This window comes from Xenopus laevis, chromosome 4S (genome assembly GCF_017654675.1).
Source record: "Xenopus laevis strain J_2021 chromosome 4S, Xenopus_laevis_v10.1, whole genome shotgun sequence".
Classification (NCBI taxonomy): Eukaryota; Metazoa; Chordata; class Amphibia; order Anura; family Pipidae; genus Xenopus; species Xenopus laevis.
Genome location: NC_054378.1, coordinates 24,044,404 through 24,063,480, shown reverse-complemented (window position 1 = coordinate 24,063,480; position 19,077 = coordinate 24,044,404). Strand labels below are relative to the sequence as shown.

Sequence of the window (19,077 nt, the reverse complement as noted above, 5' to 3'; positions counted from 1 at the left end):
CCATTACTTTGGGTTAAAAAAAAAAAAAATTATATATATATATATATATATATATATATATATATATATATATAATATATATATATATATATATATATAATATATATATATATATATATATATATATATATATATATATATATATATATATATATATATATTTTTTTTTTTTTAATTGTCTAATCCATCCGAGGATTGGGATCTAGCAATTCATCATTGGGGAAAATTAAACTACATAAGTTAGTTTTCCCTGAAGATTTGGGGTAAAAAAAAAAAAACTTAATCAAATTGAAACCTCTTTACTGATTAAATGACTGTTTAATAGCCAGTTAATGTTTTGCTTTGAAGAAGAGGTTTGCCTGTACAGATATGGTAAAACAGATCTTAAAAAATGAAAAAAATCAAAAAAAAAATCCACAAAGCAAAAAGTTAAAAATAAAATTATTAGACCTCATAAAATAGTAATGAGCCATTTAAACACAGCTCGAGCCAGTTCAATAAAGCAAGGCAATGGGTTTTGCCTGCATCACCGGTCCATCATGCTCAGAATCATTTCTGGAGTAAGGTCTCCATTTGGTGCCTCCACTGTAGGTGTTGGTATAGCAGTCTCAACAACTCCCTCTGCTTCTAAGTCTGATTCTTTCTTCACCTGAACAATTATGTTCTCAATTGTGTTGTGCTCCTCCACTTGAATAACCGCTGCATCTGAAAAGTTGGGAAATAAAAGCATTTTGGTACTGTATAATTGAACCTCTACAATACAGATACAGGAAACATCAATCCACATGCGAGATCAAGCCTTGTAGCTGAATGTGAATGAACTGAATGAATGCCTGTCCAACACAGAATGGTAGATTAAAAATATAAATTATGTTAGCATTGTAAGGTGAGCTATAGGACACCTTATTTGCATTGCTAAAAATAAAACCGCTCTAAAGCGCCGAATTACGCAAAAACCATCTCCCATAAACTCCAATAATTGAAACAGATTAAGATAACATTAATCCTTACCGTCTTTCACCTAACCCAATGTCTGGTCCATTCTCACCACCTGTTTAATGTGCTTGTGTATCTGCACTTTTGCACATCACGAGCAGCATTTCACGCATGCGCTCAACCAGCCAGTCCCGCGACCGGCCAGGTTGCCTAGCCAAGGCTCTGGGTCCCATACTTGTACTATACACACTGCTGCACATTAAAGGGGTTGTTTACCTTTAAATTAACTTGTAGTATGGTGTAGAAGAGTGATATTCTGAGAGAATTGGCTTTAATTTTTTATTATGTGGTTTTTGAGTTATTTAGCTTTTTATTCAGCAGCTCTTCAATTTGCATCTTAACCAATCTGGTAACTAGGGTCTAAATTACCATAGCAACCATGCATTGATTTGAATAAGAGACTGGCATATGAATAGGAGAGGCCTGAATAGAAGGATCAGTGATAAAAAGTAACAATAATAATACATTTGTAGCCTTACAGAGCATTTGTTTTTTAGAAGGGAGTCAGCGACACCCATTTGAAAGCTGCAAAGAGTCAGAAGATAAAGGTAAATAACTAAAAAATAAATAATGAAAACCAATTGAAAAGTTGCTAAGAATTGGCTGTAAAATAATAAGTTGCCTTTAAGATGAACCACCCCTTTAACAAGTTTGAAATTGGTAAATATGTTTTTCTATGCCAATCTAAGTGAATTAGAGTTATTAGAGTTATTGCCTCAGTGTTGCACTCTACATCATTGTATCTCCTGTGTATTTTTGTAGGGCCCAATTCCCCCAAAACAACAACGCTGACACTTTGTTTGGAGCATCAGTAAGCTAACTTCATGAAGAAAAGGCACACCCTTAAACACAAAATGGGTAAATAGGTCTATCTACTACAAACTCAAAACTGCAAACATAAGCTAAAAAGTCTTGCCCCAAAGTTTGCATTTCTAAGCATCCGACACATAAGAAAGAGAGAAACCAACAAAAATATGAATGCAGGGGATAGTTTGATACCAAACATGAAAACAATAAGACATGCAGAGACCAGAATTAAAAATAAATAAATAAAAAGGTGTACACAAAATAATCAAAAGCAACTAAAGAAAAACAATTTTAAAGAAGACATTTCAAGAGCAGCCTCGTCGTTTCAGGGTATGTGAATGGTTTAAATTCGAGGGCACACTTTTTCGTGTAACCAATATTACAAGGATAACATTTTATTTAAAAGGGAGTATATGAAAGCAAAACTGGCCAGTTTTTCTTTTATTACGCTGACTAAAATTGGGGTTGCCGATCCCTTCTGACTGTGCACCGGGCCAACTTATGCTGGAGAGGCCAGGGTGTGCTGGTGGGTTCTGGAATTTGGAGTATATGAAAGCAAGCATGTAGTTTGAGCTTTCAATAAGCCACCACTGTTGAGTTTTAGGGGGTTGTTTTCCTGAATGATGAGTTTGCTCATAGCTTCAAAAGAGATACCTTAAAAACAGCATAGTTAGGTCCTGGAGTAGGCACAATTCAAATGCAAATTTTTAGAGCTTAGAAAGGCTTAAAGTGACTTGGAAAACTGAAAAATATACCGCATAATAACACAAAAGGAAACATACTTTGCTTAGCTTGATTGGCTTTACCAGGCGGTCTTCCTCTGCGCTTCTTTGCTGGGGGTGGAAGTGGAGTCAGTGGCTCTTCTGGTTCAGGATCAGCTTCTATTTCTACAGGGGTCTCATCTTCTTCTTCTTCTTCTTCATCATCATCATCTTCATCGTCTTCATCGTCTAGCTCAGGTTCAGCATTATCCTCTTAAAAAAAAAAAAAAAAAAGCAAGACAACTACTTTGTAAATATAATAAATAAAATAAACCCTAAAGCTCCAGCATATTCCATAGCATCAACACACAGGCTGCAAAAAAAAAAAAAACACTGCCAAAGATTTTACCCCCCCCCAGACCTAAAATACACCAAAAACAAAAATCTAATGGTAAACATTACAAGACCCAAACATGATAAAAAGTTTTAATCTTTTCATTGACCTTATTAAATCAACACAAACCATATTTTGCAATTAAAACAGCAAAAAAAAAATAAAAATAAATATGCACTAGGGTAACAACTCTTAGACACAGCACATCAAATAGGAGTATCATTGTTTTACTCATCAAGAAAACACATAACTAGGCCCTGTCCATTTAAGACAAAAATAAAGCCACAGGACAGGTTTACATTTAGCTAGCAGGACACCTTAAAAAAAAAATAAATAAAAAAAAATCAATGGATAAAAACAGCATACCACTGTCAGAAGAACCTTCTTTCTTGGAGCGCATCTTTCTCTTGCGCCCACGTTTCCCTTTTTTGTGAATCACTTCCCCTTCTCCTCCATTTTCACCATCTGTACCGTCAGGCCCAGTGCAATGGTCTGCATGTCTTGACATTGTATTCTAAATAATAATAAAAAAAATTATATAATACGAACAGCTCTACACACAGCCACTATCCCGGTTACTCAAATTTAATTAATAAGTCGACACCAAGGGGCACATTTACTTAGCTCGAGTGAAGGAATAGAATAAAAAATACTTTGAATTATTACTTTGAAGTATTTTTTTGGCTACTTCGACCAGCGAATTGGAATCGAATGTTTCGAACTAAAAATCGTTCGTCTATTCGACCATTCGATAGTCGAAGTACTGTCTCTTTAAAAAAAACTTGGACCCCCCTACTTCGCACCTAAAACCTACCGAACCTCAATGTTAGCCTATGGGGAAGGTCCCCATAGGCTTTCTAGCCAATTTGTGATCGAAGGAAAATCGTTCGATCGATGGATTAAAATCCTTCGATTCGAAGGATTTAATCGTTCGATCAAACGATTATTCCTTCGATCGAACGAATAGCGCTAAATCCTTCGACTTCAATGTTGAAAGATTTAACTTCATCAGTCGAACATTTTTTATTTTGCACATACAATCTATTTACCAAGCTTTTATTTTTACACTGACCTGTTCCTTTAAAGGAATGACAATATAATGTACTGTTGCCCTGCACTGGTCAAACTGGCATGTTTGCTTTAGAAACTCTACTATAGTTTATATAAACAAGCTGCTGTGTAGCCATAGGAGCAGCCATTCAATCACAGGATACACAGTAGATAACAGATAAGGTCTAAAGAATCCTGTTGTATACTACAGAGCTTATCTGTTATCTGCGGTGCATCCTGTGCCTTTTCTCCTTTTTCAGCTTTGAATGGCTGCCCCCATGGCTACACAGCATATTTTCATTACTTTCAAAAAGGGGTTACTGTTCCTTTAGAACAATCTTTCAGGAAAACTAAAATAGCAAAGGAGCATATTATTTAATATATTGTGCAACAGGGTTTCAAAACCACATCAAACTTCAACAATGTGAAGGAAAAGTTAAAATAAAAATAAACATGCAAACATACCCTTCGAGTAAATGTTTTCCCACACTTGGAGCACACAAACGCTGCAGGAACAAAACTTGGATCATGGTATCTTTTGAAATGCATATCGAGCAGCTGTTTCTGCCGAAATGTTTTATCACAATGGCTGCAGGCATAAGGCTTCTCTCCAGTATGGGTCCTTTTGTGCATGATCATGTGTCTTTCCTACAAAATATATTTCAAATATTTTTAATTACTTAAATTCTATGCATTAAAAGTCCAATTTGTGTTTCAATGTGCCAATAGGCTGAACACAAAAGTATCCAGTAACCCAGCCCAGAACCACCACCAACTTCAGAAACACCAGTGATGATCTGAGTTAACACTACAGTAATGTGTGGTGCAAAATGAATATAGTATTCTTATACAACCTGTCTTTGTTGCCAGTCATACAAATACTGTACAAAAAAACTGGTTAGAGTAAGTCACTCTATACCACACTAAAAAGTAAATTTAAAAAAGGAATTACCCCATTAAAATAGATGAATTTTCATCCAACAGCTATATAAGAAACTAATCATTGTTTTGTTTTCTAAAGTGAACAAAAATGTAATTCTAGAGAAAATGTGTGTACATTTTTTTCTTATCGTCCATACCTGTCTGCAGGCATATTCACACTGGTCACATTTAAATCGCTTTTCATTTTTATGAGACTTCTGGTGCTGGATTAGTGCATAACGCTCATGGAACACTGTATCACAGTAGCGACACTTCTTGCCTTGTTCAATGTAGGAATGTTGTTTTCGCAAATGGACTCCTGGATAGAAGAATTTTTAATTTTTTTAAAAAGATACACAGTACACCCCAATACATACATGTTGTGTACGAATTTAATTAAGATGTATAAATGTTTTCTTGGTTCTTGCACAAGTGTCGAAGTGAAAGTGAAGTCATGTTTTTACTAGTCAACTCATGAAAAACAAATCAGCTTCCACTGAAAACCCCATCTGTATAAACAAACCCCTTCCTACCAATTTTGCAGTTAGGCTGTGAAATAAGCAGCTCATTATAGAGCATTGTCTTAGAAGGTTACATTTATAATCAATTACATTCACAAATCACTTTAAAACCACTTAAAATGTTAACCTAAGTTGACAGCATTATATTTGTCTTTAGACATTTAGCTTATTGATAGAGAACCTACCACCCCCAAAAGTGTCTTGGTTCCAGCTTTCTACTACAACGTGTGCTTCTATCAACAAGAACAGCACTAGGAGACTGAATCAGTTTACATCTACAGTAGAACCCCCATTTTACATTTTCCAGGGGACTAGAAAGAAATGGTGTAAAATCCAGGACAATGTAAAATCAGGGAAAATGTAAAATTGAGATTACACTGTAGTTATTACAATTTTATCAAAGAAATGGCACAATTTATTAGAATGTATTTACTCTTAAAGATTTGTAGACAGAACAGATCTGTTAAAGTCGCACAAAAAAAACAAAAAAAAAAAAACTGTTAAAGGGCACCTACCCAAGTCACTCTTTCTTGCAATTACTGTGTCACAATGGGGGCAGTGAAATTTGGCCACATTTTCAGTGTGTTTCTGCAAAATGTGCATCTTCATTGTCCCACTCTGAGTAAAACGAGCATGGCAAATGTAGCATTCATATGGCTTTTCACCTTAAAAAAAAACAAATGGAATTAATTTACAACAGTTTATGAAAGAATACACACTGCAATTTTTTATGATCGAGAGCTGCAGAAACAGAAGGCCCAGCTTTTTATGGACATTTCACTTACCGGAATGGGTTCGCATGTGTCTTTTCAACTTGTATGTGTCCCTGCTGGCATAGCTGCACAAGCTGCATTGGAAGGGGCGTTCTCCAGTATGAGATCGAATATGTCGCTTCAGCTTACTTACCTAAAATAAAGGCAGATTTCAGAAGGGGGAAAAAAAAAAAAAAAAAGTCTGCACAAAAAAATCTATTCATGTATTCATGGGTGATTTTGCTATATCCACCATTTTGCTGTATATAGAACTGTACCAAAACTAATGATTCATGCAAAATAAATGCAGCAATGAAAATATCTTACTTTACCATTGTCCATGTTATTGCAACGTATTATGCTTGCATTCTGTAATTACATTCTTATTATCAGACTATTTATATTTCCCCTTCTTGCAAACATTTATTGAAATTGATAATGAGGCTTACGGAGGAATACATAAACTATGTATCCTTTTAAAATTAGGGATGCACCGAATCCTTTTGCATATGCAAATTATGGGTGGGGAGGGAAATCGCATGACTTTTTGTCACAAAACAATGAAGTAAAAAATGTTTTCCCCTTCCCACCCGTCATTTGCATATGCAAATCAGGGTTCGGATTCGGTTTGGTATTCGGCCGAATCTTTTGTGAAGGATTCGAGGGTTCAGCCGAATCCAAAATAGTGGATTCGGTGCATGCCTATTAAAAATCCTTATTGTTATAGCCATTTATTGCTTTATAGCTCAAAAATAAACTGCTAAGCAACTGTTCATACGCTACATGCTCTATTTTCTGCATAACACCTTGACATTTCAAATTTTATAAAATAGATTAACATTGTGGGTATTTACCAATCAATGGCACATACAATCTACAAAAAGTTTTCACCTCTGCTTAGCTGTCTTTAAACTATAAACCATAACAGAGCACACATTTTAATCTTACCTCAACACTGGCATAATCACACATCGAACATTTAAATGGTTTCTCATGGGTGTGTTTGTAACGACGATGCCTCACCAATTCACCACTAGTCACAAATGCCATGTCACAGTCAGGACACTTGTGAGGCCGTGTACCTATCAAATAAAATCAATAAAAAAAAAAAAAAAAAAAAAGCTGCAATTTACAATATCTAATCAAATGCAACAGTTTATTTTCGCTTTTTAGTCAGTCAACAAAAGTGTTGAGAGTAGTTATCCTGTAATCCTCAAACTGTGGCACAGTTCCTGGTTCAAAGGAGACCAAAACTTGCTATTAAGCTATGCAAAAAAAAAAAATGTAACTTACCTGTATGAGTATTGAGGTGGTTCCTAAGCAAAGTAACAGTTCTGAAAGCCCTGCCACATAGGTGGCACTTATGTGGCCTTTCATCGGTGTGACTTTTCATGTGACGATCCAGATTAGAACGTCTTGGACAGGTATAACTACATAACTCACACTGGAATGTCTTTTTTACACCTAGCAAAAACATAAAACACAAAGGGAACATGAGATGGGGTGGTGGTTATAGGTTCCTGTATAAGAAATGCTTATAGGCAGACTGGCAAGTTACTAACTACATAATAAACGCAAAATATCCACATAACTGTACAGGCAGTTCCCAGGTTATGTAAGAGATAGAGTAGGTTTGTTCTTAATTTGAATTTGCATGTAAGTTGAAACACATTTACTTATTAAAGTGGACCTGTCACCCAGACATAAAAATCAGTATAGTAAAAGTCCTTTTTAAGCAAGAAATCCAAATTCTTTTATCTAAGCATTCATAGCTGTTGTAAACTCATTTAAAAATCTCAGCTGTCAATCAAATACTGCCTGCCCCTCCTCTATGCCTACTTTCTTACTTTCCACTACTTTCACTTTCCATTCAGCACTTCCTAGATGTCATTGCTCTCCCCAATTTCCCCCGTTCTCTACACCAATTAATTGTGTAGCCAGGGCATGGGGATGGACATCAGATCCCCCATTCTGGTGCACAAACAAAATTCTGAGATGATGCAAGGCTTGTCTTAATAACAGTGTCCACAAAATGGCTCCTGCCTGCTTGCTATAATTATGAATTCCCAGACAGAAGGAAAGAAGATTCAAATAATTTTTACAGTGTAAAATTAAAGTTCATTTTGCTTGACTAACATTATAAAATAGGATTTGGAATATTTTTTTTGGGTGACGGGTCCCCTTTAAATGCAACTTAAATGCAGACAGATGTCTAAACATAATATTTATTTCACCTTTCTGTGCTCTACAGTAGACAGCACATGACAGAGGGGATCGGGGCAGGTGGTTTATTAAAGCCAAATGCTAATAAAGGCCAAGCAAATCACAGGATATTACTGTAATAGCCTCTGTAAGTGTGAGTTGTATGCAAGTCTGGTGAATGTAACTCGAGGACTCCCTGTAATGTGCTTTTATGTTTTACCACACCTATCAAAATGATTTCATCGTGATGTTCAACACTGTGTCTAGCAGTGTATCAAGCAGTTGTATATGCGGTTGGTGATATTTTAACACTTGTGTTAAAACAATTGTTCAGTGTAACAATATGTAAAAATAAAATGTAAATAGGCTGTGCAAAATAAAAAAATTCTAATATAGTTAGTTAGCCAAAAATGTAATGTATAAAGGCTAGAGTGATTGGATGTCCAACATAATAGCCAGAACACTACTTCCTGCTTTGCAGCTCTCACTCACTGAATAGTTACCAATCAGAGACTTGAGGGAGGCACATAGGTCATAACTATTTGTTTTTGAATCTAAACAGCATACTAAGGATCAATTGCAAACTCAATGGACAGTTATGTCCCATGTGCCCCCCCCCCCTTAAAATCGCTGACTGATTTAGAGTTAGAGAGCTGAAAAGTTGGGTTCTGTTCGACCTCCAGTCATTCCAGCCTTTATACATTAGATTTATATTATTGGCTAACTATATTAGAAACATTTTTTTATTTTGCAGAGCCTATTTACTAATTTTTATTTTTACACTGAACTGTTCCTTTAAATACTATAGGCTGGCTCCAAGAATTTCAGCGGATACCTGAATGCTACCATGGGGCAGGTTAATGGTTGGCTGTTATGTTCAAATGGATAATCATAGGCTAGACACCGTAGGGCTCAAAAATGTGAAGTCAAAATAAATAAATCAATAAAAAGGCAGTGCAGTGGTTTGGCAGTGTGGAAAACCTCAATGTACAAAGTTTGAAATTCTAGATGGGGACACATGAAAGTTTGCAAGAGTAGTCATCCCTTCCCATAAAAATAAGCCCAAACCAGATAACACTCTAAAGTGACAGATCTGGCGTATTTTTAGACTTTATCCAACCAAGCTAGAACTGCATAAAAGTCACAAACTTCATGCATTGGGTCTAAATTTCTCTAAAAGTAAATGCCAAAACAAGCAGATCTATGCATGAATTTCATGGGGCCAAAGATCAGCCCAATGTTGCCAACGATTGGCTAACTCAGGAGAGAACCTGCCAGATATCCATCAGGGAGGACTCATGCACAGGTAGATAAGCTGCTGTTTTGGCCCCTTAAGAAAGAAAAAATTAAAAAGAGAACCATCTGAAAAGAACATACCTTTCTTCTTAATTTTTGTTGGCTTTGGAGGCTTCATATTTCCAACCACTTTTTCTGCATTCACATCAGAAAGCAGCCCTTCCTGCTGTTCTTCTTCAAAATCATATACAGAGACATCCACATCTTTTCCTTCTTCTGTATAGCGCAGTTTGCTTTTCTTCATTTTCTTGGATTTTTTGATAGGGGGCACATAATCAGGATCCTTTTGCCAGCCAGGCTCTTCTTGTGGTTGTAATTCTGTCTGTTCTAGAGTTTCTACTTCCCCATTAGCCCCTACCTTAACTACTTGGAACCCCTCTGGGAGAGGCAAAGTATGGCAAATCATGGGCTCCCCTTCCTGAAGGCCTTCTTTGGCTACCTCGTTTTCAAAAGCTGCATGAAGTTCACCAACAGATGTTGTGGCCATTGGAACAGCTACCGGAACTTGGACAAGCTGGAGCTCTCCAAGATTAATTGGCTGCTCTTCCATATTAACAACTTGCAGTGTAATTATTTGTGTATCATCCACAATAGGATCACAGTCTTGCGAAACCACACCTTCCATTACTTCAGTCTTCATTTGTAGTAGAGTTGGATCAAGTTGCTCCATCATCACCATCTGAACATTACTGTTGACATCATGAGGTACTTCACTTAGATCTGTTTGGCTCTGGACTATGACACAGTTATCTTCATCTATACCACCTTCTCTACGCCTCTGATATGTCTTTGTCTCTTTTCTTTTCATGAAGGTTTCCGAGTCCTCCACAATGGCTTCCGCCATCTCACTTTCCATTTTTACAACCTATGGTAGACAGAGGTCACCAAGACATGAAGAAATAAGAATAGTAAAAGAAACACAGTAATGGATAAAAGATTTAATGCAAAGAACAGCGATGAATAGTTTTGGCCCGAAGTCTATTTACATGGGTATATGGATTCATGTTGCTAAATTGTTACATTAGAAGGTCAAAATTTCCAAGGACTATATTCTGCTGATGTGAGGAAGGGATATCAAATGCAATGCAAGGGTAAAGGTTTGGAATTTTCTTTTTTTACAAGGAAAAAAAGTAACCCCTCCCATATTATAAAACACCGAAAGGGTGCACACATCTTGTAACCAATAACAACCAAAGAGCTGATTTGTATAAAGTTTATATTTGAATGTGTGCATGAACAATTCTAAACGAAACCCTGGTTCACCTTTAAGTTAACTTTTAGTATGTGACAGAATGGCTAATTCTACGCAACTTTTAAATCAGCCTTCATTTTTTATAGTTTTGTATTTGACGGTCTTCTTCTGACTCTTTTGAGCTGGGTGTCAGTAACCCCAACTAGAAAACAAATGTTCTAAAAGAATAGACATTTATTGTTATTGCTACCATTTATTATTCATCTATGTATGTATTACTACTTCTATTTATTCTTATTCAAATCAGTGCATGGCTGCTAGGGTTATTTGGACCTTAGCAACTATATTACTGAAAATGCAAACTCGAGAGCAGGAAACAAAAGCAATTGCAGATTGTCGCAGAATAACACAGTCTACATCATACTAAAAGTTAATGTAAAGGTGAACAACCCCTTTAAAAAACTAAAATCAATTTCTGCGCCTTGGATTATGTACGTATTTTAAACAGCACCCAATGAAAGACAGAACGGGACATTAATTAACCTACTGGTACACAGATATCGGTCAGGATTGCTTGGCCAATATCACATACTGTGTGCATCAGTACATCCATTAATGGTCATATTTTGACAATATAATCTTCTGATTTACCATTTCTGACAGTCAGCATACGAGGAAGTGAAGATAAACTGCAGTGCCTCTTCACTTCATGCTGTGCCAGTTGTTTAGGTTGTCAGCTGAAACAGCGGAACATGTCTTTGTTTGCTAAGTTATTAATATCACTATATTTTATTAATCTCAGTTCATTATGCATGATCCTGTGATAGCAAGCCTGCCAGCCCACATCAGTCAAGTGCTTTCAGGCAGCTACTACCTCATCTATTTCATTCTTCCCGCCAGCTCATACTTGACTGAGCTTCTATTTCTGCTGCAGAGTGCAATGCTATTCTCATACCACTAGGTGGTGCTTCTAAGCATTTATAAGCAGTGGAAACAATTTCTTGGTCCTACTTTTTAACCAGGTAACCTGCTTTTTTGGAGGGGCAAGGGGATGTCATGACTATTGCATTTCACTGTAATGTAAAGTATGTACTTTTTGCAACCCACATTTAAGGTCATATAGTGATTATGTGCCCCTGTGCCATTATTTCAAATATAGATATAAACAATTATGTAGAGATAACACTCTGGGACATAACAGTGAAAAGTTTTAAATGTATTGGTGAAAAGCTTGGATTCACTTTGGAGACTTTAATGTGCGTGTCTTGAGAAAGGTCTCCTAAGGAAACAAACTTTGACCAATAATCTTCTAGCTGTTCACTCTGAATTATGATGTCCCTGCAAGTCATGTCAACAGCAAGAAGAGCATAACATACATTTTGATAAATTTATCAAAATGTGAGTTCAGATTTTAATAAATTAAAAACTCACCCACGTCCTATTCAATTCCTATGGGATTTTTAGAAGCATAGTTATCAATAGGTGAAATTAAAAACTCACCATTTATTAAATAAACTTTCAAAAAAGCCCACAGGAATGAATAGAACAAGGGTGAGTTTTTATTTGTTAAAATCTGCTTGACAATTCTGCCCCTTAAAGTCCTTAAAACAAATGTAACACTATGTTTGTGTTCTAGACAGATAACATACATAGTTCCCAGTCAAAATATAATAAAAGCCCATAAAAAGTATTCAGTACATACACAGTACCAAATATAACCACGAGCAAACCCCTATATCATAAGAAAACAGATTTGACTTCTCATGGTTTGCTTAATAAATGACATGTCCAAGCATCACATATTATATACAAAGCGGTCTTTTGAAATAGATTTGTATAGCAAGTGCTGTTTTTCCCCACTTAGTAGTATATACATAAACTGCAGAGCATTTTGGCAATTCCAATGCTGGACTCTGGCGTGGCCACACGAAATTAATTTTTGTACGATATTCGGTGGAAGACAATATCGGCAGAAGACTTGGAGATCGGTCGGCTCAGACACTAAATTTTGATCGGGAGCCTTTCAAGGCACCAGAACATCTGCTACTGTTAGCGCCGAATCGTCATATACAGGTAGAAAGGTGTTTCTACCTGTAGATCGGACGATTCAACTCTACACGTGTGTACTGAAACTAACAGTCTTTCTTGGAAAGATCTTTCCAGGTAAAATCGTAAGTGCAACGGCTATGGTCAACTAGTGTTTTGATTAAAGATATATATATATATATATATATATATATATATATATATATATATATATATATATATATATATATATATATAGATATAGATAAAAATAAAAAAGGTATATATAAAGATCAACCTGGTTAAAGTGAGCTCTTCCAAGACATTCTAACCCCCTTATGCATCTTCCACTCTAGAAGTGGAAAGGTCCATCAATAAATAGGTTCTGTAGTAAAAAGTTACGACCTCTCAGTAAGTAAGTGCTTCATATTAGATTAAATCCTGAAGGAGAGTGCGATTATACAGTATTCGTACAACACGAGGGCGGTATTATTTTGCGCTCTATAGTAATTATGCAGAACCATAGACTGGTTTATATTATACATTCTCCTGCGGATTACCAGGAGTTGAAGTCAAAAGGGCGTTATTGGAAGGTGCACATACCCTAGCCCACAGCCACATTCGGACACACCTCTGAAGCGTAAAGCCGGAGCAAAAAAACGGGAGTAGATTCCCCACCGGACATTTTCTATTTATTTTTGCTGCACCAAATCGAAACAGGAGGATTCCCCTTGATAAACGGATTTGTAATAAATGGACCTCGTTTCAAACAGGAACAATTAAGCAAAGCGACCGACGAGCTGTCGCAGAAAATAGGGGGAAGACAAGAAAATGGAGGAAAGGCCCAAAATGCAGCGGGTTAGTCAAAAATATCCCTGTAACTTAAGCGCGTTCCGGAACTGCAACTAGGAAGCCGATGGTGAATAGAACTAAGATGTTCCCGGGCCCAAACTACAGACATTTTTAAACCAAATTACAATAACGATAGAGGGAGACAAACACCCCCCATTTGCCGCCCTAACCGGAGCCCCATCGTGACACCTAGAGGCCGGAGAAAGATCCTGCAAAACCTCCTTTTCCTCTCTGCTTACCTCTTTCCTGAGGCTATTTCTCGTATTTTTTCAGCTTTTTCGGCAGGTCTGGCTAAATCCGATGTGAAGGCCAAGTGGATATCAGAGAACACACTGAAATGAAGCCTCCTGACTAGAACCAGCTCACCGTTTAATTGCTCCAGTTCCCTACTTCATAAAATGGCGGCCCAGACATTCACCGCGCTTGCGCAAAGGGGGCGGTCCTCGTGGTTTGTCGGGAATTGTAGTTTGTGTCGCCAACACCTCGATGTCACTTACAGTGTGAAAAGGGAAGAATACGCTGCTGAGACATTTGGCGTAGTATTTGGGCGCCAAATTTGAACGACGGTGCGTTAGTCTCCATAAAGTAGTCGTATTTCGCCGTAGGGACCCAGGCTCATTTAAACACATATTTCGGTCTCACTAGACAGTGGAAGTGGTTTTGACTTTTAGAGTTAGAAATGTCCGTATTTTCCGCTAGAAGGGGGACTGGGTCATAAAAGGTACTGAATTCCGAGTAGATAGAAAGGTAAAGTTTAACAGTGGCGAATGTGGGGTGCATACCTCCCAACATTTTGGAAGTAAAAAGAGGGACAAACATTTTTTTTCCACACGTAGAGCAGTAATTTTTTGACCACACCCCTTTCTGTGGCCACACCCCCTAATTACCATGTTTGTTTTACAAAATTTGGCAGGTTATGAAAGTTTGAAAATATATATACTTATCTAAACTGTGTTTTTGTGTCTCAAAATCTTATTTGCACTCGTTAGCTGTTCTGGGCTTTCTGCTAAAAGCCAATTAAGTTAGAAACTTTGTTTCTTTTTCTGGCTGTTCAGTGCAGAGAAAATAGGGACTTTTTCAGTACAAATGAGGGACTGCGGGTTGAGCTGTCAAAAGAGGGACTGTCCCTCCAAAAAAGGGACAGTTGGGAGGTATGGGGGTGTAGGAGAATCTCCCTTTTCCCCTTCATTCAATATCTGTGGTGGTGGAGCCGATAGCAACCAAATTGACATGTTATGCTTATGTATGGGCAGGGGCGCTTCACCAATGAGGCAAGTTGAGGCTGTCGCCTCAGGCGGCAGCGCCCTATTAGGTACCAGGGGCAGCAAAAATGCTGCTCCTGGTACTTTAAGAGCTAATTTCCGGGGGAGGGGGGCAGCAGCAACTGCTGCTGCCTCAGGCGGCAGAGGGGCCAGGATCGCCCCTGTGTATGGGAATACGTTCAGTCAGAGCAGGAGATTTGTGTCCAGCTGTTTCTCCTCAGTTGTATCCTTAGGATTGCGAACTTTTGTGGGGGAAAAAAACACCAATTTGTCAAAGCAATCTGCTAAATAGCCAACACTAGCAGCTGTAACCTGGACTGCCACATTACATACCAGCTGGGGCACATCTAAGGTTGCCACCTTATCTGGAAAAAAATACTGGCCTTCCTATATATTTGTCTTTTTTCCCTATTAATAACATTGGGATCAGCCATCATTTTTACCGGCCAGGCCTGTAAAATATCGGCCAGGTGGCAACCTTAAGCACATACAACTATGGGACTTGTTAACCAGAATGCTTGGGACCTGCGTTTTCTGGATAAGGGTTCTTTCCATAATTTGGATCTCCATACCCTTTCCAAGTCTCCAAGAACGTTTAAAAGTAATTAACATGTAATATACAGTTAGCATGCACTGTTAAAATATGTGTTTTGCTTCAGAAAGACTACTGTGCTGTGTAGCCGCTGTGTAGCCATTGTGGCAGCTATTCAAGCTGAAAAAAAAGACACAGGATACATAGCACATAACAGATAAGCCCTGTGTTTTATGTTATCTGATATGTAAACTATGCTATCTCTACTTAAATGGCTGCCCCCCCCCCCATGGCTACACAGCAGCTTCTTTTTATAAACAGTAACCTTTCTGAAGCAAAATGCGCATGCGTTTGCCCTGGGAATTTTGAAGAAAGACAACGCCGGAAGAGGATCACTCCGTGGTGCTCACTGGTATAACCCCGGGCCGGTGCAGTTTTCTGCTCGGGGTTTCAGGTAAGTCAATACAATCACGTGGGGGTGCCTAACATTTGGCACCCCCAAGTGTACAAAGCCTTTCCTTCTCCTTTAATATATAAAATAGTTTGAGGTGAAATCCTGTCGAGTGCTAGATAGTTTGATAGTTGAGTGCTTAAATTATTGAATTAGATTGAGTCGAAAGGATAACAAGCTGGTAAAGGTTATGGAAAATCTGTTATAAAGAAAAACTGGGAAGCTGGGATTGTTACAATGAAGAAAATGTCAGGGAGCCGGGAGCTCCCTCCAGGGAGGTAGTCAGGATCAAGGAGGAAGCCCACTGTGGGATCAAGGTCGCGGTATCCAAAGGGTTAATCAAACGGATAATCAGAGTCCAGGCAAGAGTTCAAAGCTAGGCAGGAAAACAAGCAAAGTCCAGGCAAGGGGTCAGGCAACAATCAGAAGCAAGATACAGTCTTAGCTAGTACACAGGATACCCAGGAAACATGCAGGAAATGAATCCTATACTTGGGCGCCATTCAGGCGTCTTGGTAGAGTTTAAATATTTGAATTTGGCGCCAACGTGACGTCACTGGCGTCTTTGCGCCGACGTCGCTACCCACATGGCGGCCCTGGGCGCCGCCATTTTGGAAGCGCCGCCGGCAGGGAAGGACGCGCCGCCCGGAGCTCCTGGAACTGCTCCGGGCGGCGATCGTGACAGTACCCCCCCCACGGGGGGCCTCTGGACCACCAGGACTTGGCTTCTGAAGAAATTTGGAGTGGAAATCCCTCACAAGACGAGGCGCATGAACATCAGAGTGTCCTTCCCAGGAGCATTCTTCAGGGCCAAAGCCCTTCCATTTGATGAGGTACTGAAGAGAACCCCTGGAGATTCTGGAGTCAAGGATCTTTTCCACCTCATATTCCTGTTGACCATCTACAGAGATAGTAGGAGGGGGAGGCTGGATCACAGAAAAGCAGTTGGAGGTAGCGGGCTTCACTAAGGACACATGAAACACGTTGGGAATTCGCATCTCAGGGGGAAGTTGAAGTCTGACAGCCACAGGATTGACAACCTCAGAAATGGAAAATGGACCCACAAACTTTGGACCCAACTTGGAAGATGGCACCTTCAACCGAATGTTCCTGGAAGACAACCAAACTTTATCACCAACCTTGTAGGGAGGAGAGGGTCTACGTCTTCGATCTGCAAAGGTCTTGTGAACCAAAGCGCTCTTCTCCAAGTTCGATTTGGTTGCAGCCCAGATAGCAGACATGTGGGCTGCATGGTCATCTGCAGCCGGGACGTCAGATAACACAAAGTCTTGTGGGAAGGCTTGAGGATGCTGACCATACACCGACATAAATGGAGATCTTCCAGTGGAAGTGTGGCAGGCATTGTTATGAGCGAATTCCGCCCACGGGAGGAGGTCAGACCAGTCATCTTGACAAAGGGACACATGGTTCCTCAAGAACTGTTCCAAAGCTTGGTTCACATGTTCAGCTGCCCCATTTGTCTGGGGATGATAAGCGGAGGAGAACTGGAGAGTAATACCCAGATCTTTGCACAGAGAACGCCAAAACTTAGCTGCAAACTGGGAACCTCTGTCGGAGACGACTTCCACAGGGAAACCATGCAGACGGAAAATATACCGGATGAAGAGCTGAGACAACTCCACAGCAGAGGGAAGCTTCCGCAAGGGAATGAAATGGGCCATCTTGCTAAAGCGGTCAATCACAACCCAGATCACAGTGTTACCACTAGAGGGAGGAAGTTCAACAATGAAGTCCATTGCTAAATGAGTCCATGGACGAGAGGGAATAGGCAATGGTTGCAATAACCCACTGGGGCGAGAATGGCTAGGCTTGGATGTGGCACAAACGGTACAAGCAGCAACAAAGTCTTTGAAGTCTTTTCGAATAGTCGCCACCAGACTATGCGCCAAAGGAGTTCAAGAGTCTTTTCAGGACCAGGATGTCCTGCTTGCTTGGAACAGTGGGTCTGTTGAAGAATAGGCAGACGTAGCTCGGAGGGAACAAACGCCATACCAATGGGGGTATCCAGAGGAGCAGAAGACTGACCAGCCAAGATTCGTTCGGCAAATTGAGGAAACAGGGATGCAATAATCTTGGCGGGAGGAATAATTGGTTCAAGTCTTACAGGAAGCCGATCCACCGGAGAGAAACTTCGGGAAAGCGCATCGGCTTTCCGGTTCTTAGAACCAGGGCGAAAGGTCAGAACAAAGTTGAAACGGGAGAAGAATAGAGCCCACCTGGCCTGACGAGGATTCAATCTCTTGAGAGAGTGTATGAACTCCAAGTTCTTATGATCAGTATAAATCGTGACCGGAATTGAAGAACCCTCAAGGAGGTGACGCCACTCTTCAAGAGCAAGCTTGACTGCCAGAAGTTCTCTATTTCCTACATCGTAATTTTGTTCTGCAGGAGAAAACTTCCTGGAGAAAAAGGCACATTCCCATCGGCTGAATGTCTTTGGGATAGGATAGCCCCAGCACCCACTTCAGATGCATCCACCTCAATGCAAAAGGGTAGCTTAGGATCCGGATGACGGACAGGGATGACTGGGGCAGAAGAAAACGCATCCTTCAGGGACTGAAAAGCTTCTATCGCAACTGGAGGCCAAGAACTGGGTTTACCCCCTTTCCGGATGAGAGTAAGGATAGATGCAATACGGGATGAGAACCCCTTGATGAATTGCCGGTAGTAGTTGGCAAATCCGATGAACCTTTGAATTGCCTTGGTGCTCAAGGTTTGGGGCCACTCTTGGATTGCAGACACTTTAACGGGATCCATCTCGAAACCTTCTGGGGAAATGATATAACCCAGGAAAGGAATCTTAGACACCTCAAAGACACATTTCTCCAATTTGGCAAAGAGAGAGTTCTTCCTCAAACGCGAGACTACTTCTTTCACCTGGGAGCGATGAGATTCGAGGTCCTTCGAGAAGATCAGGATGTCATCAAGGTACACGACCACCGACTTCCCCAAGAGATCCCGGAAGATGTCATTCACGAGTTCTTGGAAGACAGCGGGGGCATTACAAAGGCCAAAGGGCATCACGAGATATTCATAGTGCCCATCTCGAGTGTTGAATGCCGTCTTCCATTCGTCCCCTTCACGGATGCGGATGAGATTGTA

At 39.5% G+C, this 19,077-nt stretch overlaps 1 protein-coding gene across 4 annotated transcripts; it reads right to left on the bottom strand.

Annotated features, from left to right (window-relative positions):
• Window positions 1-298: 298 nt before the first annotated feature.
• Window positions 299-14,500, bottom strand: ctcf.S (CCCTC-binding factor S homeolog). Of its 4 annotated transcripts, none has more exons than XM_018260405.1 (11): window positions 13,949-14,500; window positions 9,722-10,505; window positions 7,436-7,606; window positions 7,091-7,224; window positions 6,176-6,296; window positions 5,906-6,055; window positions 5,028-5,188; window positions 4,414-4,596; window positions 3,265-3,412; window positions 2,586-2,777; window positions 299-705 (listed from the first exon to the last, which is right to left on the bottom strand). In XM_018260405.1, the coding sequence occupies exons 2-11, from the start codon at window positions 10,494-10,496 to the stop codon at window positions 527-529; spliced, it is 2,214 nt and encodes a 737-aa protein (XP_018115894.1). In that variant the 5' UTR covers window positions 10,497-10,505; window positions 13,949-14,500; the 3' UTR covers window positions 299-526. The 4 variants fall into 4 exon arrangements, with proteins under 4 accessions (XP_018115894.1, XP_041417014.1, XP_018115893.1 ...); XM_041561080.1 differs by having other exon boundaries at window positions 14,076-14,099; XM_018260404.2 differs by lacking the exon at window positions 13,949-14,500 and adding an exon at window positions 13,461-13,901.
• Window positions 14,501-19,077: the final 4,577 nt, after the last annotated feature.

What these genes read in the sequence shown, in the direction of transcription:
- ctcf.S (XM_018260403.2), bottom strand. Translation starts at nt 13,542, where the DNA reads ATGTCCGGTGGGGAATCTACTCCCGTTTTTTTGCTCCGGCTTTACGCT. An exon ending in CCACCTCAATACTCATACAG is followed by an intron (nt 7,225 to 7,435) that starts GTAAGTTACATT and finishes TTTATTTGATAG; the next exon opens with GTACACGGCCTCACAAGTGT. An exon ending in GTGATTATGCCAGTGTTGAG is followed by an intron (nt 6,297 to 7,090) that starts GTAAGATTAAAA and finishes CCTTTATTTTAG; the next exon opens with GTAAGTAAGCTGAAGCGACA.